General features: G+C 45.0%; 1 protein-coding gene across 2 annotated transcripts in view; it reads right to left on the bottom strand.

Annotated features, from left to right (window-relative positions):
• LOC130109517 (proton myo-inositol cotransporter-like) overlaps nt 1-25632 on the bottom strand; it is a 142581-nt gene that overhangs the window by 2123 nt on the left and 114826 nt on the right. For both annotated transcript variants that reach the window (XM_056276446.1, XM_056276444.1), the window contains exons 7-9: nt 19929-20054; nt 9167-9285; nt 7299-7451 (exon numbers count right to left, since the gene is read on the bottom strand). In XM_056276446.1, coding sequence (XP_056132421.1) covers nt 7299-7451; nt 9167-9285; nt 19929-20054 — 398 coding nt within the window. The remainder of the gene's footprint in view (nt 1-7298; nt 7452-9166; nt 9286-19928; nt 20055-25632) is intronic.

Here is a 25632-nt window from a genome sequence, read left to right on the forward strand (position 1 = left end):
TTCTTTTCACCTGACAGTGAGGAGTTTCACCAGGGGGACGTAGTGTGTGGGAGGATCATGCTATTCCCTCCAGCCCCCCCCCTCCCGAACAGGCGCCCCGACCAACCAGAGGAGGCGTTAGTGCAGCAACCAGGGCACATGCCCACATCCAGCTTCCCACCCGCAGTCACAGCCAATTGTGTCTGTAGGGACGCCCAACCAAGCCGGAGGTAACACAGGGACTCGAACTGGCGATCCTCGTGTTGGTAGGCAATGGAATAGACCGCTATGCTACCCAGACGACCCTCTGGTGCTTTTAACATCATTCAAGCCTGCATTTCTGCAAATGGAGGCACCCTTGGTGGCCCAGATAATGGAGGGCTTTACCCAATTGTGAGGCGAGTTTGTGGGGCTGCAGGACTATGGTGAACGCCGGGGGGCTCCGCTGAGAGTCACGATATCTACTTCTCTGTTCACCTCATTGAAGTCTGTCTGCCCGGCTAATCTCAGAATCTGCCCATCTTTGCGAAAATTTGGGGATGGCGGGGTATGTCAGCGAGAGCCCAGAGAAAGCTGAAAGATGTGCCAAAGGAGTTCTCTATAGCAAAAAGCGTTTGCGACATGAACTGATGTGGACTTGAGATGGTTTGAAATATATCCCAGACCAGCCACTAAAGGTGGGTTGGATGTTAAAGGGGAAACAATCATAATTCTAACTAAAGCTACTATGACCGTTGAACGGGCCCTTGCATCTCGCGCGCATCGGCGGGAGCGGCAGCTGTGGAATCACTACTGGAGGTCGGTTGACATGGCTCTGAATAGGTTTACAGTTTATATGTGAAGTTCCATGCCAATACACTTGATTGGTGCAGAGAGCTTCAGTTCCTGTTTGGCAGCAACACCATTTCTTTTGCAACGAACTGTCATGGGAAGCCTCAGTACATGGCCAACACATCACAGGAACAGTTAAAATTGCAATATACAAGGTATCCAGGTAGTGTCGCGGTCTGTTCTGTTGCCTACCAACAAGGGGATAGCTGGTTCGAACCCCCGTGTTACCTCCGGCTTGGTCAGGCGTCCCTACAGACGCAATTGGCCGTGTCTGCGGGTGGGAAGCCAGATGTGGGTATGTGTCCTGGTCGCTGCACTAGCCCCCCCTCTGGTTGGTTGGGGTGTCTGTTCGGGGGGGAGGGGGAACAGGGGGGAATAGCGTGATCCTCCCATGTGCTACGTCTCCCTGGCGAAACTCCTCACTGTCAGGTGAAAAGAAGCGGCTGGCGACTCAACATGTATCACAGGAAGCATGTGGTAGTCTGCAGCCCTCCCCGGCTCGGCAGAGGGGGTGGAGCAGCGACCAGGACGGCTCAGAAAATAGGGGAGAAAAGGAGAGGGGGGGGAATAAAAAAAAAATTGCAATATATACCTCTTTAAATATTGGTGTTTAAAGTGTAGTACACCCGTTTAATGTAGGTGGCGCTATAACTAGGCCTTACGACTGTCACACAGGTGTGATCAGGAGTGGTTCATCAAATGTGAAACTGATGAGCCAGAGCCTTTTTTGCCATGACGTCATGCATCTAAAATGGCGACCCCATTCAACACATCAACGATACACTTTCAGTTTAGACTCAGACATGCTTGTGGGTTGTGGTGATCCAATTTGAAGTAAATAAAAAAAAAAAACCTTGCACAGAAGTGTGGTACACCTCTTAAAATATAGGTGGCGCTATGTTTCATGAATGTCACATGGGTGTGATAAAAAGTGATCCTTTAATAACCTTAAGAGGTTGCCGGTTTGCCAATAGACTGCATTGTAAAAGACAATGGGTATACCGGCGCTGCATACGGCTTTTTAATGTAGCGCTGTTTACATTTTCTTACACAATGCAGCCTAGTGACAAGCTGCACAATTCTGGGGGCGTTTCAGAGACACACAGCAGACTGCTCAGTATTATAAAGCCACCTTATTCTGTCACTGTATTCTTACAACAAACGTGTTCTCTGCATTTAACCCATCCTGTTGTATAGGAGCAGTGGGCAGCTGCAGCACCCGAGCACCAACTCCAGTTCTTCTTCCCACTGCCTTGCTCAGGGACACAGGCAGGAGTATTAACCCTAACACGCATGTCTTTTTGATGGTGGGAGGAAACCCACACAGACACTGGGAGAACGTGCAAACTCCTCACAGAAAGGACCTGGGATGGCCTGGGGTTCGAACCCAGGACTAGGAGTCGACCAATATGTTTTTTCAGGGCCGATACCAATATCAATTATCGTGAGTTATGGCGGCCGATAACCGATATTTGAGGCCGATATTCCGTTGCGGTAAATGTAAAAAAAAATTGTTCCAAAATGTACAGCAACACAAACCCCAACATAAGGCTGCCTTTAAATGAACATATGTTTGACTGAATTTTGTGTAAAACAGAAAATATTTGAAAAAATAAAGTGCATGGTGTTCAAGGCACTAGATAACAATGAGTGGAATTATTTTTTAATTAAAAACAAGTAACTTCCAAAACATGAAAATGGAATGAATTAAACAGCATGGACAGCAGGAAGTAAACTGATCAAACTGAATAATGATAATATTAAAATAATTCCACATACATTGGTTAAAGTGCTCCCAGCAGGCTTTGACTGAACCGAATGGAAAAATGTACATTATGTCCCCTTTCTCTTCTCTTTAAAGGGATAGTTGGGTTTTTTGAAGTGGGGTTGCATGAGGTACTTATCAATAGTCAGTGTATTACCTGCAGGAGATGGGAGTCTGTGCACTCCCAGTTTGGAGATTCAGCAGGAGTAGCCGGCATGGAAGTTGAGGAATGGGACACAGACAAAACCCTCCCATGTGTGTGTGGGTTTTTTGGCCCCCCCCCCACCGATTCAGTTATACATGAATTTGGAACATTCACTGACAGCCCTGCCGGTTTACCAGGGAGTTGGCCTTTGCCCTCTCCCTTTATGAAAGTTTATGACAGTTTTTAAAAGCAACTGTCAATAATGTATTTTGAAGGAATGATGCTGCCAATGCTGAGAAGGTTTAAAGACTTTTGCAACATTTAGAAATGCCTTGAAAAATGTTCAGGTGAGTTCCAGCTATATAAAGTTTATTTTCATAACCATGCTCTTGTGCAGCGAAATCTGACTGCTGCATTTATTGGAGTGTGTAATAGATTTTACTCCTGATAACGCCGTAGTTATGCTTTTCAACACGCACCCTGACCATTCTTGCTTGCCGTTTCTCTACAAGTTTCCCCTTTCTCCTCTTTTCACATCTCTCCTCTTCATGCGATTGTTTCAAAACCTTTTTTCTGTATGTAAGGAAATGATAAACATTTTCAATATGTGATTTTAAAAAATATCGGCTTGGCCGATAAAAATATGCCGATAACGATAATGTGAAAAATGACAAATATCTAAGCCAATAACCGGCCAGACCGATAATTGGTCGACCCCTACCTACCCAGGACCTTCTTGCTGTGAGACAACAGTGCTAACCACTAGGCCACCATGCTGCCCAATATACATTGAGATACTGTTGAAAGTCAGGATTTTTCCTTTATAATAAGTAATCAGTACATGGGGTTGCAAGAGGGCAATAAACAGGGCAGGACTGTTAACGGCCAGGTATTCAAGAACCTCCTTTGATATATTTACCATATTTATACACACTTACACACATGCTCTATCGGTCTGCAGGGCTGGTATAATATTTCACGCTGTGTGGCGGAGGTGGCAGAGGTAGCAGTGGTGGGGTGCATCATTAGTGGGACTGATACGGAGCTACATATACGCTACGATTACAGAAAGACAAAGCTAAAAGAAAAAGACAATTGGAGAAACAGGTTTCTTATTTAGCTCATGAGACGGAGGCTGTGCAATGTAATTTTCCAAGTGTAATTAGTCATGTGTACGATTTGCTCACCAGACGCACCGGTGTATAAATAAAGCAAACTACAAAATAAAAGCGCAAAAAAAGTGACTGATTCAGTACAGCCTGAAAGATTGTGCAACAATATCACCTGGAAGTGTCCTTCATAATCATGACCATGCAGCCTCTCTCATTTTTTACTTTTAATATCTTAGTTTTTCAGTGTATTTGTCATATCTTTATGCTTAATTGTGTCATACTTTTATTCTTGGTCACTGCTGATGAAGTAATTTGTTTATATATGAATGGGCAAGCTGCTTTCATTGATTGTGCAAAATAACATTGCCTTGTCTATTTAAAACTCGATAAAGAAGACGCCCAGGTAGCGTAGCGGTCTATTCTGTTGCCTACCAACACAGGGATCGCTGGTCTGAATCCTCGTGTTACCTCCGGCTTGGTCCGGCGTCACTACAGACACAATTGGCCGTGTCTGCGGATGGAAAGCTGAATGTGGGTATGTGTCCTGGTCACTGCACTAGCGCCCCCTCAGGTCGGTCGGGCAGCCTGTTCGGGGGGGAAGGGGGAACGGGGGGGGGGATAGCGTGATCCTCCCACGCGCTACATCCCCCTGGTGAAACTCCTCACTGTCAGGTGAAAAGAAGCGGCTGGTGACTCCACATGTATCGGAGGAGGCATGTGGTAGTCTGCAGCCCTCCCCGGATCGGCAAAGGGGGTGGAGCAGCGACGGGGATGACTCGGAAGAGTGGGATAATTGGCCAAGTACAATTGGGGAGGAAAAAGGGGGGGGGGCAGGAATTAAAAAAAAAAGTAGATAAAAAAGAAATTATTGAAGGATATCCGTCCATATAGTCCGCACGCACGCACGCACGCACGCACACACACACACACATCATGTCACACTATACTTGTGGGAACCCCTCATTGACTACATTCATTCTCTAGCCCTTAACCCTAACCTTAACCATCATAACTACATGCCTAACCTTAACCCCTACCCTGACCTTAACCTAACCCTTACCCTGAACCCAAACCCTCACCCTAAAATAGACCCTTGTCCTCATGGGGACCCATAAAATGTCCCCACAAAGTAGACGGTTTTCCTATCCTAATGGGGACATTTGGTCCCCATTAGGATAGAAAAGCCTGAAAAACCTGGTACATACACATACACACACACACACACACACACACACACACACACACACACACACACACACACACACACACACACACTGTGAAAGACATATGCAAGTGTTCACCCCTCTTCGTGAGTGCTCTGGGGATTAGCGGTCACCATCAATTTCAATTGTTGTCAAAATGTGAACCTCGCTGCGACACACACTAGCTCTGCATACATTTTGTCTTTTCTCTCCACGATACGGCAAGCTCTCCCATCTGTATTTCTGAATGTGGAAAGCTTGCGTGAAAAGCCTGTGAGAGTTCTGGTTGGGAGGGCAAATCCCCGGGGCAGTTCATGAGCATCTATGGAGGCGTGGGACTGAAAAAATAAGAACGTATTAGCAAATTGAAATGTTACTTTTGAAGCTGTGAGTCACCACGCAGTGTGTCTGACACAGAAGGAGAAAAGTGCCCTGGTCAAGATGACATTAAACCAACACACACAGACACAACAACAGACACACACGCACACAAATAAATCCACTTGGTAAACCATTTTCATACACACACTCCCACTTGCAGGCAGGCACACACACACACACACACACGCGCAGGAACAGAAACCGTGAATGGAGGCTTAATGAGATTTTTGACCTGGGTGATCTCCATTTTCTTGCTGTCATCTTGCTAAAAAACAAGGCATCATGGCTCTCCTGAATTACCACCGAATGGGCGTGACATTAAATCCACTTCAACAAGATCTAAATCACCCACTATTATGTAAAGAGCGGTTTCGTACCTCATCCCATTTCTATTACGGTTGGCCCGTGCATCGCCCCCTTCAGCTTGCGACGCACTTCCTCCACGCTTTCAGGCTGTGTTGACGTCTAAAGGTCAAAAATAAAAACAACGGCTACACCTAAAAGAGACATTTCTCAACACGATGCTTCGCATGTCGAGATAAAGACCCACTGGGCGAATGACAGCATTAACCATCCACATCCCGGGACATTCCCACTGCCACCCGTGACGGATCGAAAATCCAGCACCAGGAAAGGTCAGCTCCCGTATTAGGAGGCCACCCACTGTCGAGGCAGACTGACGGAAGAGGCCCGGAAAAAGTGTCCCTGACCTTTCGGCTGTATTGATCAGCTGTTATACCCTTAACACTCGATGTACATGAGACATGAGATCAGCTGACGGGTTTCATGAGGCCCGTTTCCCTGACGTGGTACTGATGATGACGGAGGCAGTGCCTTTTTTCCCCGAAACTACTCCCAAATCTGATTCAAGTCCCTCCAGCTTTGACGGAATGCATTTCAGTCCATGTCAACCCTTCTGTCTGTTTAAATATTAGTTATTACTACCCACATTCAAAAGCCTTGTTGGCCTGGAAATGATGATCTTAATGTCAACATCTTCTATGTTAGTAGAGTCAAAGTGAAGTGAAATGAAGGGGAATAAAATCATTTCTCTTTGCAAGACTTCAGGAGTAAGACACAGTTGAAAATGCTTCCTATCAGAATAAGTTTTTGGTTTTTGAGGTGACTTTGAGGCATCAGTAGATGTTTGGTGGAGAAAAGCGTTAAAAATTTGTTGTAGCAGGCATCCGGGTGGCGTGGCGGTCTATTCCGTTGCCTACCAACACGGAAATTGCCAGTTCGAATCCCCGTGTTACCTCCAGCATGGTCGGGCGTCCCTACAGACACAATTGGCCGTGTCTGCGGGTGGGAAGCCGGATGTGGGTATATGTCCTGGTTGCTGCACTAGTGCCCCCTCTGGTCAGTCGGGGCGCCTGTTCGGGGGGGAGCGTGATCCTCCCATGCGCTACGTCCCCCTGGCGAAACTCCTCACTGTCAGGTGAAACAGGTGAAAAGAAGTGGCTGGCAACTCCACATGTATTGGAGGAGGCATGTGGTAGTCTGCAGCCCTCCCCGGATCGGCAGAGGGGGTGGAGCCCAGATCGGGATGGCTCGGAAGAGTGGGGTAATTGGCCAGATACAATTGGGGAGAAAAGAGGGGAACCCCCCCAAAAAAAGTGTATGACAGTTGAAAAATGCTTCCTATCAGAACAAGTTTTGGTTTATGAGGTGATTTGGAGGCATCAGTAGATGTTTGGTGGAGAAAAGCATCAAAACAGTGTTGTAGCAGAAAGAGTATCACGAAGTAGATGAGGTAGTGACCAGAGACTATGGGGTGGTTAAATCACCTGCCTCTGGTATAGATAAATGTCATCCCAATATGTGACATTTGAAAACTGCTTGGCAAATGAAAGCCCTTGTGATGCTGACTGTGATAAGCCTACCGTAGTAAGTGAGATACTGAGCCACGTGGAGGAAGGTGAGAGACACCAGGACATTGAAGGTCCAGTTGACTCCAGCCGAGCAGGCGTTCCCTGTGCTCCTGGCCCACAGAGGGTAGATCTCTGAGTTGATGGTCCACGGCATGGGACCCATCCCTGAGCACAACACAAAGAGAGGTTACCATCAGTGTGACATGACTACAAAGGGATTAAAAAACAAAGTCAGTACCTTTTCACACCAAAGCAATGACCAGAGACAAACCAATGTTGGCCATCTGCGTGAATGGCTAAAAATGGGTCGTTGGGTCCTCATCGTGAAGCAGATTTTTCGCCGGGATCTGACATTGTGTTTCAGAAACATGGGTCAACTCGACCCGGGTTTTCATCAAGGAACCTCATTGGTCATGATTAGAGGTGGCTAGGATGATTCATTGCTAAAACCTTCAATGAAGAGTTTGGGATTTTGGGATCTTGTCAGCCTCCCTGTAGACAAACGTGGTAGCAAACAACTTCTTCATCACAAAGCTTTACCGCCCCCCTCTGGTAGCTCATGCAGTTTTGAAGAGAATGATAAATCCACAACGAAGTTACGTATCTTTAATTGTTGCTATGTGTCCAGTCTGCATGCCGTTTATAATTTCGTCAGAGTTCATGAGGGACTGCACCCCGCGGCAAGCATTTTTAATCATACACCAAACCAATATTGCAATATGTAATCTTGTCATGATGGTCTCACTTGCTTATGTCTGTCATATAGAGGCATAAAAATTAAAATGAGACTGATCAATAATAAATGAAAAACTCCTCATAGCAGCCTTAAGCATGGCGCTGGTGTGGTAAGTTAAAGACAATTTAACTCTGTGATATTCGAATTCACCAGTACACACTTTGCATATGTTGTTGCTCTTATCTGCTGAGCTATCTGGCAGTATACATTGAACATATCCATATCCTTTTAGCAGTTCAGTTGTGGTAAATGCTACTGCACTAAAAACGAAACAAATAATACTTAGAAATAACACTGCAATGGGCGTCAGGCTGGCTTGGCGGTCTATTCCGTTGCCCATCAACAAGGGGATCGCTGGTTCGAATCCCCGTGTTACCTCTGGCTTGGTCGGGCGTCCCTACAGACAAAACTGGCCGTGTCTGTGGGTGGCAAGCTGGATATGGGTATGTGTCCTGGTCGCTGCACTAGCACCTCCTCCGGTCGGTTGGGGCACCTGTTCGGGGGGGGGGGGGATAGCGTGATCCTCCCACGCGCTACGTCCCCTTGGTGAAACACCTCATTGTCAGGTGAAAAGAAGCGGCTGGCGACTCCACATGTATCGGAGGAGGCATGTGGTTGTCTGCAGCCCTCCCTGGCTTGGCAGAGGGGGTGGAGCAGCGACCGGGACGACTCGGAAAATAGGGTTATTGGCTCAGAACAATTGGGGAGAAAAAGGGGAAGAAGAAAAAACAACCCAAACAAACAAATAAAAAAAAAATTACTCCTTTTAAAATCAATCGCATGCGTTATGGTGTGCTCGCACCGTCCGCCATGTTGAATCTCCACTGCAAACAAAAACACTGAAATGACAACTTTAATGACATCTAAATGTGACCACGCTGTTGAGCAGCAAGGTGCAGCTGACCCGGGTCCAATGTGAACAGCGATGAGTCGGTGTTTACCCGTGATCGTAGTCTGGTAGGAACGGTCAAAACCTAGTTTGAACCCCTGTCATACATGGCCTTTGTGTGTGAAAGGGTCTTTACAGAGAGAAAGAGAAGCTGGAGCAGAAAGTGAGAAAACAGTGGCGTCTCAGACAGACAGAGGGATGTAGACAAACAGAGGTATTGTATGTATTACATAGACAGCAACATGTCTCTCTCACCTGGAGCAAAGGCGGCCAGGTACAGCACCAGACCCAGTAGGACCACCCAGGAGTAGGACGTGGGACAGTAGTTATAAGCCCAGTAGGTCTGCTCTCTCACCTGGCTGGAGTTGGAGCATCTAAAGGAGGGAAACACATTTAACACGCCTCTGTTTCACAATTTATACACTGGAACCCAGTTCATTGACAAGGTAGGTCAATGGCGCATCGTGGAGGTCTTAAGGAGGTGGTTGGTGGAGAGCCACTTTATCACATTTACCTCAAACCTGAGGAAGCATCACACAGCAAGAGCTACAGTACATCAGCTTGCTCGCTGGAGCCCGGCAGAGACAAAGTGCTGCCAGACAAAGCCAAAGGGCAGTACATGCATTTGTTACCAGACGCTGAGAAAAGACTTCAGCATTTGCCCATCCAGAGAGTATTGTTGAAAGGGAAGATAAAAGGGTCCCACTTTAAAAAGAGTGATTAATAAATGAGTCTAAGCAATTACAACACACTAGTTAATATCAACAGATGCCTAAAAGTATTATTAACCATGTAATAGATTTTAAATAACTGTTAATAAGTGCATTAAAATCCTGAAGGTTACATTCAGCCACCATGTCCTACATGGTTCTGGTTAGGGCAGAGCTTTTGGTTTAGACAGTCTGGTCTGGCAAGTGCTTTCTAGAAAGATATTAAGTTTAGATAAAACCAAAAATGGATGGACTTCCGGTAAGATGGCGACTTGAATAGCAGCACAACTTTCTGCCTCTCGCAAAAAATAAATCCTCTAAAACACTAAACTCGACGCAAAAAAAGGTGAGAAATGAGAAGAGGAGGTAATTCGAGTAAAGGTAGCCGTACAATCCAAAAGGGTAATGCACCAGATACACAGGGAGCGAAGAAACAGTCGGAGCAAGGTAATAGCAAACACGAGGTAGAAGAAGCTACAATGGCGGCGGATACAGCTGAGACATTGCGTGCTGGATTAGCAGCTATCGCTAAAGAGATAAAAGAATTCAAACAAGAGCTACGAGGTGACTTTGCTAGACTCAAAGATGAGGTGAAAAGGGAAGTGAAGGAAGAGATTGCTTGCTTCGGAGAAGAAATGACACAGAAGTTTGCAGAGAGCAACGTCGAAATACAGGCGCAGAAAGCGCACATGAGTGAGGTCCAGAAGCGCATAGCCGAGCTAGAGGAATGGCAAGCAGACTCGACAGAACTGCTGATGGACATGTCGACCCAAACGCGCCAGATGCAAGAAAAAATAATGGACCTGGAAGGGAGGTCAAGGAGGAACAATATTCGAATCTTTGGTGTGCCAGAAGAAACGGAGGGAGGCTCCATTACCCAGTACGTGGAACAATTCTTGAATACTCAACTTGACTTAGAAGAAAGGACCAATCTCCAGATACAGAGCCCTCGCTCAAAAAACCCCTCCGACAGCTCCCCCCAGGTCAATAGTGGTGAACTGGAGTTGAGCTCCATTACAAAAGGCTTTTTCATCACATGCCACGGAGAGAGGTAGGCTATACGGTTGCCAAACGTTGGACATGCCTAGACAAGGCTGTAGGCCTATCCCATGTGATGGGCAAAATGTCAAGTCTAGAGTGGGGCACTTTCTGAAAAGGATTTCCCCTTCACCTACCAACGGGGACTTGGGGTGGTTAGGCCCCTTTAGTTGGAAGTTATTTTTGTTGTTGATTAATGTGTTTTATATTTGTAGTTTTTTTGTTTGGAGCTCTGTGGGAATATATGGAAAAAGAGTATCAATATGTCTAGATGGTTCACACTACTAAAATAATGTCGCTGAATGTTAATGGTCTAAACATGTTAAAGAAGAGGGAAAAGGTTATGATTAAGCTAAAAAAGGAGGATGTACAAATCATATTCCTCCAAGAGACCCATTTAACACAGATAGAGCATGGGAAACTTAAGAAATATGGGTACAGACATTCATATTATAGCTCCTACAAGGAAGGGCACAGGAGAGGTGTTGCAATTTTAATATTAAACAAAACTCAATTCGATTATGATAGGGAGATGGGAGACAAGGAGGGGAGATATATTATAGTGAAGGGAAGGTTAGAGAACAAACCAGTGACTTTGGTAAATATATACGCCCCTCCTGAAAGTGATAAAAGATTTTTTAAATCTTTGTTTGATGAGATAGCAAACGAGTCAGAGGGGTCTTAATTTGTGGGGGAGATTTGAATGTCGTTTTGAATCACAAAATGGATACGACCAGTATCAAAAGGACTAAAACACAGGTCACTCGATTTGTAAATATATCACTGGAAGAGATGGGGATGGATGATGTGTGGAGACTATTACACCCTCAGGAAAAAGACTATACACATTACTCAGCTGTACATAAAGTTAATTCAAGGATAGACTATTTACTTATGAGCAAAGACGATATTTACAGAGTAAAGGAGTGTGGGATTGGAAGGGCGGATATCTCAGATCACAATCCAGTATATTTAGAAATTAATTTGAATTGTAGAAAGCGAAATACGGTTTGGAGGTTTAATGTGGGTCTACTGAATAGTGAGCAGAGTAAGATTATGTTAAAGACGGATATTCGGACATATCTAGAAGAAAACAGCAATGGGGAAGTAGACCCAACAATATTTTGGGATGCCATGAAGGCGGTCATCAGGGGAAAGTTAATAGCTAATAGCGCATTCAGCATTGATCAAAAAGGCAAGATCAATTATATCCAGAAAGAATACGGACAGGTTAAGAGAAATGGAGAGGGAATACCAGACTGCGGGAAATCCCGTGGTGTTGGAGCAAATCAAATCGGCTAAGTCAGACTTTAATAAAGAACTGTTAGATGAAGTTGAGAAAAAAAGCTTGTTTCTCAAACAAAGATATTATGAAACAGGCCCGCGCGCAACTAAACTGATGGCAAAATGTATTCGCAAACAGCAAGCAGTTGGCCATATACATAAGATCAGAGACCCCCACTCAAATGAGTTAACGAATATACCAGAAAGCATAGAGGACATATTTTTGGGATATTATAAAGAGCTATATTCACAACCCACACCTGCACCCGAAGCGGAAATTAATACCTTTTTGAATTCATTAGATTTACCCTCAATTGGCCGGCTCCAAAATGACAAATTAACAGCTGACATCAAGATGGAAGAGTTGATAGATGCAATAAATTCTTTGAAAAACAATAGAAGCCCGGGCAGCGATGGATACCCTGCAGAATGGTACAAAGTGTTTAGGGAAGAGCTGGCACCGTTACTTCTGAGATCCTTCAATTGGACACTTCACAATAATAAGACACCACCATCATGGTCAGAGGCAATAATCAGTCATTCCAAAACCGGGAAAGGATAAAGAATATTGTGGGAACTACAGACGTATTTCATTATTAAATGTAGATTATAAAATATATACGACAATTATCTCCAAACGGTTAAACTCATTCATAGGTGATTTGATAGATGAAGATCAAACAGGATTCATGAGAGAAAGACAAACGCATGATAATATCAGAAGGACATTGCATATTGTTGATCAAGCGAGTAAGAGAAAACAAGCTACACTATTAGTAAGTTTAGATGCAGAAAAAGCATTCGATCGGGTGTCTTGGAATTTTTTGTATGCAGTATTGGAACGACTAGGGTTCAGTAATAAGTCAATACAGTGCATTAAAACATTATATCAACAAACTAATGCTCGGATTAAAATAAACGGGAGTTTAACGGACAAGTTCAGTTTGCAGAGGTCGACAAGACAAGTGTAACGACCCTCACTTGTGCAGGTGTTCGTGATAGAGATTCAGACCAGGGGTTCCTAACAGTGGCTTTTACTGCTTGCATTCACAAATAAAACAACAATCCATGAGATTTCTGCTGCAACGCGACTGCATACAAGTCTCCAGCGGAAATGGTCTAGCTCTCTCGTGCATGAGCTAGCAAACAATGTTTCTCCTGGCTAACCTCATGCGTTGCATAGCATACTAAACTTACATGGAAATCAAAATGCACAACTCATTAATCTTCGTGTAAACAAAAGTACAAAACAAACCAAACAAAATGACAGACAGCACTGGCATAGCGCACTGAGTGATCGTATAGTTTTAACATAGAAATTCTTGACTCTTGCAATATTCATAACCAAGTTCTTGCACATTTACATTATACATAAACCACGTACCTGCATTCACAAATAAAACAACAATCCATGAGATTTCTGCTGCAACGCGACTGCATACAAGTCTAAAATAGCATAAAAACCAAAATAAGAACAATGCTCTCCATAACGCACAGCGCAGCGGGGTTGCCGCCAAAATTATACTTTAACTCAGTTAAAACACTTACAAATCACTTTCTATCGTTACTTTTCGAGAGCATTAGTTAGTACAACTTATATACATTTATATCCAACCCATAGTTTGCAAAGAAAACATGTTCATTTATTAAAATATCAAATTATTCACGGAGCGCTCCCAAAGCCTGCTTACCTCCAGCGGAAATGGTCTAGCTCTAAGGTACGGATAGCGCAAATGCCCAAAATGTGTCAAAGTGAGAGTAAATAGACAAACAGTCGCGCAGCCTCATATTTAACCTTAGTGAATGCGGTACAACATCTGGGGTTTACACAAACCATCAAAAAGCATTGGATTACAATAACATGTTAAAATACAAATTTTGGGAGAATTCACTTTATCTGAGTGAGGTCATTTTCAACTCTGTTACACAAGGATGCTGTTTGTCTCCGACACTGTTCGCGTTATTCATTGAGCCTTTAGCGGAGGCCATTCGCCAAAATGAAGGAATTAATGGAGTGACAGTGAATGGCACTCTCCACAAGGTGGGGCTATTTGCCGATGATGGCATAGCCTATCTTGAGCAACCACATACATCACTCCCTCAACTAACGAAGCTACTAGAACTATATGGTCATTTATCTGGATATAAAATTAACATCTCAAAAACACGGGTGCTAGTTCTCAATTATACTCCAACCACAGAATTCAAGGGAAAATTTTACTTTAATTGGAATCTAAACAAAATCAAATATTTGGGAATTTACATTACCAAGGAATTGTCTAAATTACATAAAACAAATTACGGCAAGATCAACGATGTGATGCAAAAGGATATTGATAGATGGTCCACTCTGCCACTTGACTTCAGCTCAAGAATTGAGACAGTTAGAATGAATATTCTACCAAGGCTTCTTTACCTATTCCAATCGTTGCCTGTAGAGGTGACTCAAGCTCAATTTGATAGGTGGGATAGGACAATATCTAGATTTATTTAGGGAGGGAAGAAGCCCAGAGTAAGGTATGAAACTCTCCAACTCTCAAAGGAAAAGGGAGGTATGGGTTTACCAAATCTAAAAGAATATTTCAAAGCTGCTCAGCTGAGATATGCTGTTGACTGGTGTAGGCAAGATTACATGGCCAAGTGGAAAGTCATGGAAAGGGAATATGGTGGGTACCCTATTCAGAATATTTTAGGGGATAAAGAAGTATACAAGAAAACAAAAACCCACATGGATTCAGTCACATTATTTACACTGGAGTTATGGTTTAAATTGATTAAAATCAACAAAATACAAGATGAGATACAGTTATTGAGATGGGTAGCATATGATAGAGACTTTACTCCAGCGAGGCATGATACAGTTTTTAAACTGTGGGTTAACTGGGGAATCACAGCATGGTGCACTCTAGAGGAAAAAGGGGAGATGGAGAGTTTTCAGGGTATGAAAGACAAGTTTGATTTGGAGAATCATGACCTCTTTAGATATTTATAATTAAGGGATTATTACAACAAACGTATCAGGAGAGGACCCTCCATGGAGGTGAACAGTGTGATTCAAATTATAATTAACGCATATGAAGGGAGAAAATCTAGGACTATATCTGTACTATATCAAGCTCTCACAACTAATAAACACTCAACTACATATATAAAAGAAAAATGGGAATTAGAATTTGGCACAGAAATTACAGAGGAGGACTGGCAGAATATGTGGAAAGTCCATCAATCCTCCACTAGTTCGCGGATATGGAGGGAATTCTCCTGGAAAAATCTGATACGTTTTTTTATTACACCAAAAATCAAAAATAGATACTCCAGCACGAAACTGTCATGCTGGAGGAAATGTGGAACAGAGGATGTACACCACTCGCATATACACTCACCGGCCACTTTATTAGGCACACCTGCCCAACTGCTCGTTAATGCAAATTTCTAATCATCCAATCACATGGCAGCAACTCAATGCATTTAGGCATGTAGACATGGTCAAGACGATCTGCTGCAGTTCAAACCGAGCATCAGAATGGGGAAGAAAGGTGATTTAAGTGACTTTGAACGTGGCATGGTTGTTGGTGCCAGACGGGCTGGTCTGAGTAGTTCAGAAACTGCTGATCTACTGGGATTTTCATGCACAACCATCTCTAGGGTTTACAGAGAATGGTCCGAAAAAGAGAAAATATCCAGTGAGCGGCAGTTCTGTGGGCGAAAATGCCTTGTTGATGCCAGAGGTCAGAGGAGAATGGCCAGACTGGTTCGAGCTGATAGAAAGGCAACAGTAACTCAAATAACCACTCATTACAACCGAGGTATGCAGAAGAGCATCTCTGAATGCACAACACGTCGAACCTTGAGGCAGATGGGCTACAGCAGCAGAAGACCACACTGGGTGCCACTCTTGTCAGCTAAGAACAGGAAACTGAGGCTACAATTCACACAGGCTCACCAAAATTGGACAATAGAAGATTGGAAAAACGTTGCCTGGTCTGATGAGTCTCGATTTCTGCTGCGACATTCGGATGGTAGGGTCAGAATTTGGCGTCAACAACATGAAAGCATGGATCCATCCTGCCTTGTATCAACGGTTCAGGCTGGTGGTGGTGGTGTAATGGTGTGGGGGATATTTTCTTGGCACACTTTGGGCCCCTTAGTACCAATTGAGCATCGTGTCAACGCCACAGCCTACCTGAGTATTGTTGCTGACCATGTCCATCCCTTTATGACCACAGTGTTCCCATCTTCTGATGGCTACTTCCAGCAGGATAACGCGCCATGTCATAAAGCTCGAATCATCTCAGACTGGTTTCTTGAACATGACAATGAGTTCACTGTACTCAAATGGCCTCCACAGTCACCAGATCTCAATCCAATAGAGCACCTTTGGGATGTGGTGGACCGGGAGATTCGCATCATGGATGTGCAGCCGACAAATCTGCAGCAACTGCGTGATGCCATCATGTCAATATGGACCAAACTCTCTGAGGAATGTTTCCAGTACCTTGTTGAATCTATGCCACGGAGGATTAAGGCAGTTCTGAAGGCAAAAGGGGGTCCAACCCGGTACTAGCAAGGTGTACCTAATAAAGTGGCTAGTGAGTGTATTTTGGAAATTTAATAAGCTAGCAATGTTTTGGGAGATGGTTCATGATGTAATACAAAAGGTACTTGGATATGACTTCCCTAAGTGCTATATGACCCTCTATTTCTGTAATTTTAAAAACGACGATATAGGGCCAAGCGATAGATGTTTGGTTAAGATACTGCTGATTGCTGCTAAGAAGGCAATCACAAGAAAATGGTGCCAGGTGGACGCCCCCACACAAGGACAATGGATGGAAATAGTGGAGGACATTCATACAATGGAAAAACTGACTCATCGATTGAGACTTACAGTACCTCGGATGGAAGACCAGTGGAAGAAATGGATATGGTTTAAGGAGCAAACACGCGACATCATAATTCATGACAACACTTAAGGCTGGAAAGTTAGACCCACAGGAAGCTCTTGTAGTTAATTTTTTTGTGTGGTTTTTTTTGTTTGTTTTGAGTTGCCCTGTTGGGCTTGTGTGCAAGTAAATGTAGATAATTCAATGTTTACTTCTGAATACGGATGCCATGTTTGTATTGACCTAAAAAGTTCAATAAAAACTAAAGTGATAAAAAAACAAAAACAAAAAATGGATGAAACGTTCCAAGCCATATCAAAGGAAGCTAAATCAGTTCATCTGGACACAACGTTTATCGAGAGAGAAACATTTCATCACTCTAAGTGACCTCTTCAGTCTCAACTGACTGCAGGTATCCCCACCCTTATAAACAATACAGTGGCATAACGACCGAAACCAATGATCGGTTCCATATGCGTGTGACCATTTATTAGAGTTACAATGGCCATGTGTACTATTCACAGAGGATTGGGGAATAGTTGCAATCACAACATTGTAAGATGGTGACAGATGTACTTTTACCCCCCCCCCCCGGTTCAGGGATGGTCATTCCCTCTTCACATAGATGGTCTCATTGACTCCCCGTTCAAACCAGTGTTCCTCCCTATCAAGGATGTGCACATCCTCATCCTTAAAAGAATGGCCACTGGCCTGTAGATGGGTGTAGACTGTGGAGTCCTGGCTTGACATGTTAGCTCTCCTGTGTTGTACCATCCTCTTTGCCAGCATCTGTTTGGTTTCCTCAATGTACAAGTCACAGCAATCCTCCTGGCACATAACAGCATATACTATATTGCTCTGTTTGTGCCGGGGGACCCGATCCTTGGGGTGCACCAATTTCTTGCACCAGAAATTGGTCCACCCCATTGGTCTACAGGCCAGTGGCCACTCTTTCAAGGATGAGGATGTGCACATCCTTGATAGGGAGGAACACTGGTTTGAACGGGGAGTCAAAGATGCCATCTATGAAGAGGGAATGACCATCCCTGAACCAAGGGGGCACCCAAGAGTACATCTGTCGGCATTTTACAATGCTGTGATTGCAAATATTCCCAAATCCTCTGTGAATAGTACACATCACCATCGAGATTCTAGTTAATGCTCATGGCAATTTGCATATGAAACTGATTGTTTGTTTTTGGTCGTTATGCCGCTGTATCGTTTATAAGGGTGGGGATACCTGCATTCAGTTGAGACTGAAGAGGTCACTTATGCCCCTTTTCCACTACATGGTACCGGCTCAACTCGACTCGACTTTTTCATTTTCCATTACTGGAAAGTACCAGCATTTTGGTAACTGTTAACACTTTTCTGGTACCAAAGTTGTTGAGGTTCCAAACTGGAGCAGGTACCAAAACCAATGCAGACCAGCTACACTGAGGGGGTACTGTTACGGTAATGGGAAACAACACTCTGCGAGTCGAGCTAAGTCAAGTCGAGTTGAGCCGGTACCATGTAGTGGAAAAGGGGCATTACATGAGTGCTGAAGCGTTTCTCAATAACGTGTCTAGATGAACTGATTTAACTTTCTATGATTCTCTTACCTGGATTATTGAGCATGCATAAAAATATTTCATATGAGTGCAATATTTGATGGATTACATTTACAGGGCACTTTATCTAGACACCTAAAGCACTTCACACTGAAGGGGGTAACTCACTTCAACCACCACCAATGTGTAGCACCACCTGGGGGATGCACAGCAGCAATTTTGCACCAGAACACTCACCACACATCGGCTTGAGGTGGAGAGGGAGGACTCATTGAGTGAATTACACGAGGGGTGATTAGGTGGCCAGATGGAGAGAGCCAGGTTGGAAATTTTGCCAGGACACCGGGGGACCCCCTACTCTTTGCGATAAGTGCCATGGGATCTTTAATGACCACAGTGAGTCAGGACCTCGGTTTAATGTCTCATCCGAAGGACGGCATCTCCTACAGCACGGTGTCCCTGTCACTGCACTGGGGCATTAGGATTTTTTTTTGTTGTTTCTTTTTTTTTTATTAGGACCAGAGGGAAGACTGCCCCCTTCTGGCCCACCAACACCACTTCCAGCAGCAACTCAGTTTCCCCAGGAGGTCTCCCATCCAAGTACTAGCCAAGCCCATACATGCTTAATTTCCACCATTCAGCAGAGCCAGGGTACATGTTGGTATTTGTTGCCTTCAAAGCCAAACCATAGTCACATGTTTTTGTGGTGTAAAACACACAAAGAAATTATGATGGTTTGGTTTTTTTTTTGAGCGGTATTGTCCTTAGAGGGAGACTTGCCACAGACAAGAATGAATACTTAGATTGTCAATGCTGTAATTTTGGAAAAACTTGGGATACACTATACCATTGTACACTAACACAAGTTGAGTTCTGAACAGGTAAAGGACAAATTTGCAGTCCCCAAAACACGCTGATTGCCAGCGTTCTGTCACATGCACATGACATGTTAACTAGATTATACACGTTTGAGTCAGTTTAGGTATGGTTAAGTTAAAGTATGGCTATTGAGTGGTTAAGGTCAGGGTAAGGATCTGGGAGGGTGGCCATTAAGCGTTATAATCCTTATTTAGTATGAATCAAGGTTAGAAGAAGATATCAGCAGGTGTCTTCGATCACGTCTTCATCCATTAACATGTTGGGAACTGCAAATCCATTGTGCACAAATGTTTTGTCTGTGAGAAACAGCCGCCAAATCAGTTAACTAATTCAATTTAAACCGAACACGCTCTCATTTATTTGCAAGTGAGTCATAGTTTCATAGTTTTGCCTTCATCGCAATCAAGTCTATGAGAAATCCATAAACAATATAACACAATAATTAACGCACAACACAACAAGCCCGATGACGTTCTTCACTAATAGCGAACCCAAGACTGCAGGTTTGGGAGAGGAATCGGCACGAGTTTTGAGAAAAGACAAACCTGCCTTTAAAAAAGCTCAAACTGGGAAGCTCTGGTTGTGCCCCCCCCCCCCACCACACACACACACACACACACACACACACACACCTACACAGCTTTTGGCCCCTCAAGCTTCGGTGACTCACCTGCCCCATGCGGCCCGCTCGGTGGAAGCCCTATTGACTGGAACACAGGAGGAGGCGAAGAGGGCCGAGCCATTCTCACGATAGCAGAATCCACAGCCGGGGTCCAACATGCACATCTCACATGCCCTGGAGAGAAAACGGTGCATGTCAATACCACTTACTGCCCTTCCCGCCTTCCCACCGTATAGGAAATCATACTGTGCTCTAATTTTTTATGCATGTATGGATCTATGAATATCTCTCTCTCTCTCTCTCTCTCTCTCTCTCTCTCTCTCATATGCATTGCATTTACGAATAGATTCATTCATACATAATTTATATCGCTGCTGGAAGCGGGCCGGTACTCACTGATACGCAGTACCGGCACTTCTACATTTTACTTATTAGCGTACTTTGTATTTTTCTTGTGCACCGGCACTTCTCACAAGCTGCCGGCACTCTTCTCAGCCCTCTCCATATCAGGTTCTCTGAGCGATTCATAACTGCCCTAAATAAGCCGCATTACCCAGGGGGCACTGGTGACCCTCCGTGATGCTCACCTGTTCCTGTTACCCCCTGCCTGCTTGTCTCTGTCAGCGGCTAGTTGGAGTAACGTGACATTAACCTTACAATACTATCCTGAAGGACAGCTGGACATAGAGCATGGTGAGGCAGGGGTGCTTAGGTTGGGTGACATACTAGAAATAGAAGAGACGGTATCTAGGGATTTTGCTGGTAACACAAGGAACTAAGGGCATCCCGGCCTGATGACATCATTGCACCACACACTAAAGCACATAGTCAACTATTTTTTACCTTTAATAATTGAAATGGTTGTCCCCTTGATTAAACAAATCTATGTTGTGAACATCGGCAACACCTCCTAGTATCTTTTATTCACTGCAGAAATTCAGACTGTATTAATGATTTGCTCATACCGGCCGATACACCCGCCAACCTGTGAATGGGGCGGGGGGGGGCACCTCTGTACCCGAATGGTGACAGCCCATACCACATGGTCACATGGTTGCAACGTTGCCGGTTCGATTCTGGGCGGCGACCTTTGTTGCATGTCATACCCCCCTCATTTCCCGTCTACCTCTCCACTGCCACTGTCTAATAATTAAATTTGGCGGCATGGTGGCGCAGTGGTCAGCGCCTTCGCCTCACTGCGAGAAGGTCCTGGGTTCGAGCCCCAGGGTAGTCCAATCTCAGGGGTCGTCCCGGGTCAACCTCTGTGTTGAGTTTGCATGTTTTCTCCGTGTCTGTGTGGGTTCCCTCCAGGTGCGCCGGTTTCCTCCCACAGTCCAAAGACATGTAGGTCAGGTGAATCGGCTGTATTAAATTGTCCCTAGGTGTGAATGTGTGTGTGTGTGTCGGCCCTGTGATGGACTGGCGGCAGAGTAGGAACACATTTTACATTGTCAAGTAATTTCTCGGCACGGTGGCCCAGTGGTTAGCATGGTCACCTCACAACAAGAAGGTCCTAGGTTCGAGCCTTGGGGTTGTCCAACCTTGGGGGGGGGGGGGGGTCATCCCAGGTCACCTCTATGTGGAGTTTGCATGTTCTCCCGTGTCTGCGGTGGGTTTTCTCTGGGTGCATTGGTTTCCCCCACCATCAAAAAGACATGCATGTTAGGGTTCATACTCCTGTCTGTGCCCCTGGCCGAGGCATGGCAAGACGAACTGGGGTTGATCCCCCAGGTGCTGCACGGCGGCTGCCCACTGCTCCTGGCTACACAGCTAGGATGGGTAAAATGCAGAGTGTAATTTCCCTACAGGGATCAATAAAGTCTATCAAAATGAAAAATAAATAAATAAAAAGGTAAAAATACCACCAAAAAAAAAAAACTTGAATAAGGGGAGTACTCGCACTTTCTTTTTCCCCACTTTAAGCACTGATTTATATGCGGTGGGGGGGGGGGGGGTAAAGAGAGGGAAATAGAAATACCTGCCTAACTTACCTATCTCATCTAAACGAAAGCAAACTGCACACTGGATACAGTGATCATATTCCTGTGTGAGTTTGATACCTGTCATGTTCTCTTCAGAGCTTGGGAGGAACATCTGAGCGCACATCGCACAGCAGGAATATGACGTCTTGACACCCGTCAACCATTTGACGTCTAAACGTCCGAGCCAAACACCTGTATGGTACTGATGGATCGCATCTCTCCTGACACCTAGCTGCAGTCTGGAAGCGGTGAAATCACTGCCAGTACGGCTCTCCTTACTCCTCGTAAAATGTCAGTAACATCTGAGAGGAGACTGTCTGGAATACTGACACCTTAATCCATTTGTGTAGTGAAACATGTTTTCCTTCAATGTGTCTGTAGCATCGATCACACTTTATGCGTTGTTAGCGTCGGGCTTTTTCTGCGTGGAATGATATACTAGGGCTGAGCGAAGGAAGGAAGGAAGGTAGTCTGTCATAAATCTGTTTCCGGGCGGCTTGGTGAATAGAGACAGAGAGGCGACGGGAGAGAAGGAAAGTTTCATATACTGCATCAAATGAGTAAAGCTGCAAGTACACAACATTTTAGTTCATCACCTGCCCCCATGGAAGATGTCTTTCGATGCAAACGGGTAGTATATCCCTCAAAAGTATTTATAGGTATAGTTTTTGTTGATATTGCATCTGAACCATATTTGTGAACTTTGACCCTTCAATCACACACAAAAATTGTTATCTATTGTTAACATTATTTTTATTATTATTTATTATTATTTTATTTATCATTTATTATCATTATTAGTAGTAGTAGCAGTTGTAGTAGTTGTTGTAGTAGTAGTTATAGTAGTAGTAGTAGTATTGTTAATTGTTGCCTTTGCATGGCAACACTAGCTAGGATCCAGATGCAGCATATGTACATACAGTACATGGACAGGCTCCATGCATTTGCTGTCCAGTCAGAGGTCACTGACACAGAAGCCATTCATTTCATTTCAAAGTAACTGTGGAAGTAACTGTGGAAGTGTGGTGTGGTTTAGCCTCGGCTGCAAGCAGAGGGAGAGGGGTTGTGGGTCACGGGAGAGCAGACGCCATAACGGTTGTTTAGTGATCACCCTCAGGTGTACTCAACTGACGTATCTGTCTGGCATGAGGCCCACCTGGTGCAGGACAGCTCGCCTGATGGCTTGGTTTCCCCCCTGGGAGGGCGCCGGTAGGCTGTGCACAGCGGCTTGGACTTAGCCGGTGAGCAGGGGGACCCGTGCGCAGCCCATTCCTCCCCCGGCCACCCGCACGCCAACGCCAGCCTACCTGCATCCCACGACAGCGATTAGAGAGTGTATCCTTAAATGTGATGTCACATTCAGAATGCCTGTCTGCGGGGCGTCCGGGTAACGTGGCGGTCTATTCCGTTGCCTACCATCACGGGGATCACCAGTTCAATTCCTTGCGTTGCCGCCGGCTTGGTCGGGCGTCCCTACAGACACAATTGGCCGTGTCTGCAGGTGGGAAGCGGGATGTGGGTATGTGTCCTGGTCGCTGCACTAGCACCTCCTCTGGTTGGTCAGGGGGTGCCTGTTCAGAGGGGAGGGGGAACTGGGGGGGGGGGGAATAGCGTGATCCTCCCACGTGCTACGTCCCCCTGGTGAAACTGTCAGGTGAAAAGAAGCGGCCGGCGACTCCACATGTATCGGAGGAGGCATGTGGTAGTCTGCAGCCCTCCCCGGATCAGCAGAGGGGGTGGAGCAGTGACCGGAAGAGTGGGGTAATTGGTCAGATACAATTGGGGAGAAAAAAGCGGAGGAGGGGGGGGGGGGAGAACGGCTGTCTGTGGCGCGTGATGGCCCTACCGGTCTTCTGATCACGTTGTTGTGAAAAATGAGACGTCTTTGGCCACATGGAGTAAAAGGAACTCAGTAGAGCAAATCCAATGACGCAAATGCCTCCATTTCTTCACATTACCGGTGTGTCCTCACGTGTGCATGTGGCGTATGTTTTCCACATAGAGTCCATCAGGCAGCATTTGCTGTCATGATGAATGACAATGTTTTACAATAGCTTACATTTTATCTGCCACAGGTGTGCCTTCAAGTGCCTGCAAATGACAGCAAATTGGGACATAGTGACATGTCATCTCTGCCTCGCCTAGCAATATTCCCTGGTCTCTCTCCTGCTCTGCCCTCTCTCTCTCTCTCTCTCTCTCTCTCTCTCTCTCTCTCTCTCTCTCTCCTCTCTCTGTCTGTGTACCTACCGACCGCTCTCTTTCCCCCTCTCTCACTCCCTGCATCCCTCACTGCCATTTTTTGCAAATGGAGACATCTATTGTAGTAAACTGAAGCAAATTGAGGACCAGACTCAGGCATTAATGCTGTGTTAGGGTCTGCGAGACTCACATTTACACAGTCTGTTACTCCTGTACAGTTTTCAGCGGCGATAATATTTCCAGTGCAGTCTTTTATTGCTTGTAGATAGAAGCTATTCGTGTAGAATGCGGACAAAGAGTGAAATGATAATTCAATAGAAAGCGGTGGAGTAGAAATAATTTGAATCCCGGTGACACTTAAGATGAACGAGGTCCTCCATGCACAGGGACTGTGATTTTTTTTCCCTCCACTGCCCGTTGTGTTTGCCTGATTCTCTTGTTTTACATTCTTGAGCCATCTGCATAAAACAGCAACCACTAGGTGTGTTGCATGGAGATCTGCGTGTCTCAATATTCATTATTGATTGAATATCCCGATTGGTTATCGATGCAACATTTCCAGACGCTGTGAGGGAGGATGCTCAGCAGGAAAAGTGAACGATGGACAATTCAGTCAACACAACAGCACAAATCATTCAAGCCTTGCACTCAGTGTTCCCTGGATCAGTGTTGGTCAATAGTATTTAACTAACACCTCCTTCTCTGCAGGTGTAAGCAACAGTAAGACACGCCGCCTTCACGGCTAAGCCCACTTGAACACATGCTAACATGTAAGCAGAGATTAACTGGGTGCAGGACTAGCTCACCAACCAGCTCCATCACTCCAATATGACATTTGGGCGTAACATTTGAAAGAAAACTGGTTAAAAATGTTAATAAATTAGAATGAATGAAAAAAAAGTTTTAAGAGTTATTTGAAAGGTAGGCGATAATGATTTACCTGGGATCGATAGGCACTTCACCGCATTGTGAGATTCATTCATATAAATTAAAATATATGAAGCCATTAAAACGTGGCATATCTGAATCATAAAAAAAAACAACTTTAAATCTGATTTCATTTGAATTTTTTTAGGATTTTTTTTTTTTTTTGCCTTTTTCTGGCCAATTACCCCACTCTTCCGAGTTGTCCTGGTCGCTGCTCCACCCCCTCTGCCGATCCGGGGAGGGCTGCAGACTACCACATGCCTCCCCCGATACACGTGAAGTCACCAGCTGCTTCTTTTCACCTGACAGTGAGGAGTTTTGCCAGGGGAGGATCACGCTATTCCCCCAGTTTCCCCTCCCCCGAACAGGTGCCCCGACCAACCAGAGGAGGCACTAGTGCAGTGACCAGGACATATACCCATATCCGGCTTCCCACCCGCAGACACGGCCAATTGTGTCTGTAGGGACGCCCGACCAACCAGAGGTAACATGGGGATTCGAACCGGCGATGCCTGTGTTGGTAGGTCAACGGAATAGACCGCCACACCACCCGCGCACACCCCGATTTCATTTGAATTTGAGAGCATGAGATGCAGGGCAACGTCTGGCTTTGCATTTAATCTTATGTATGTATGTACACCTGT

The sequence above is a fragment of the Lampris incognitus genome, chromosome 3, assembly GCF_029633865.1.
Source record: "Lampris incognitus isolate fLamInc1 chromosome 3, fLamInc1.hap2, whole genome shotgun sequence".
NCBI classification, from domain to species: Eukaryota; Metazoa; Chordata; class Actinopteri; order Lampriformes; family Lampridae; genus Lampris; species Lampris incognitus.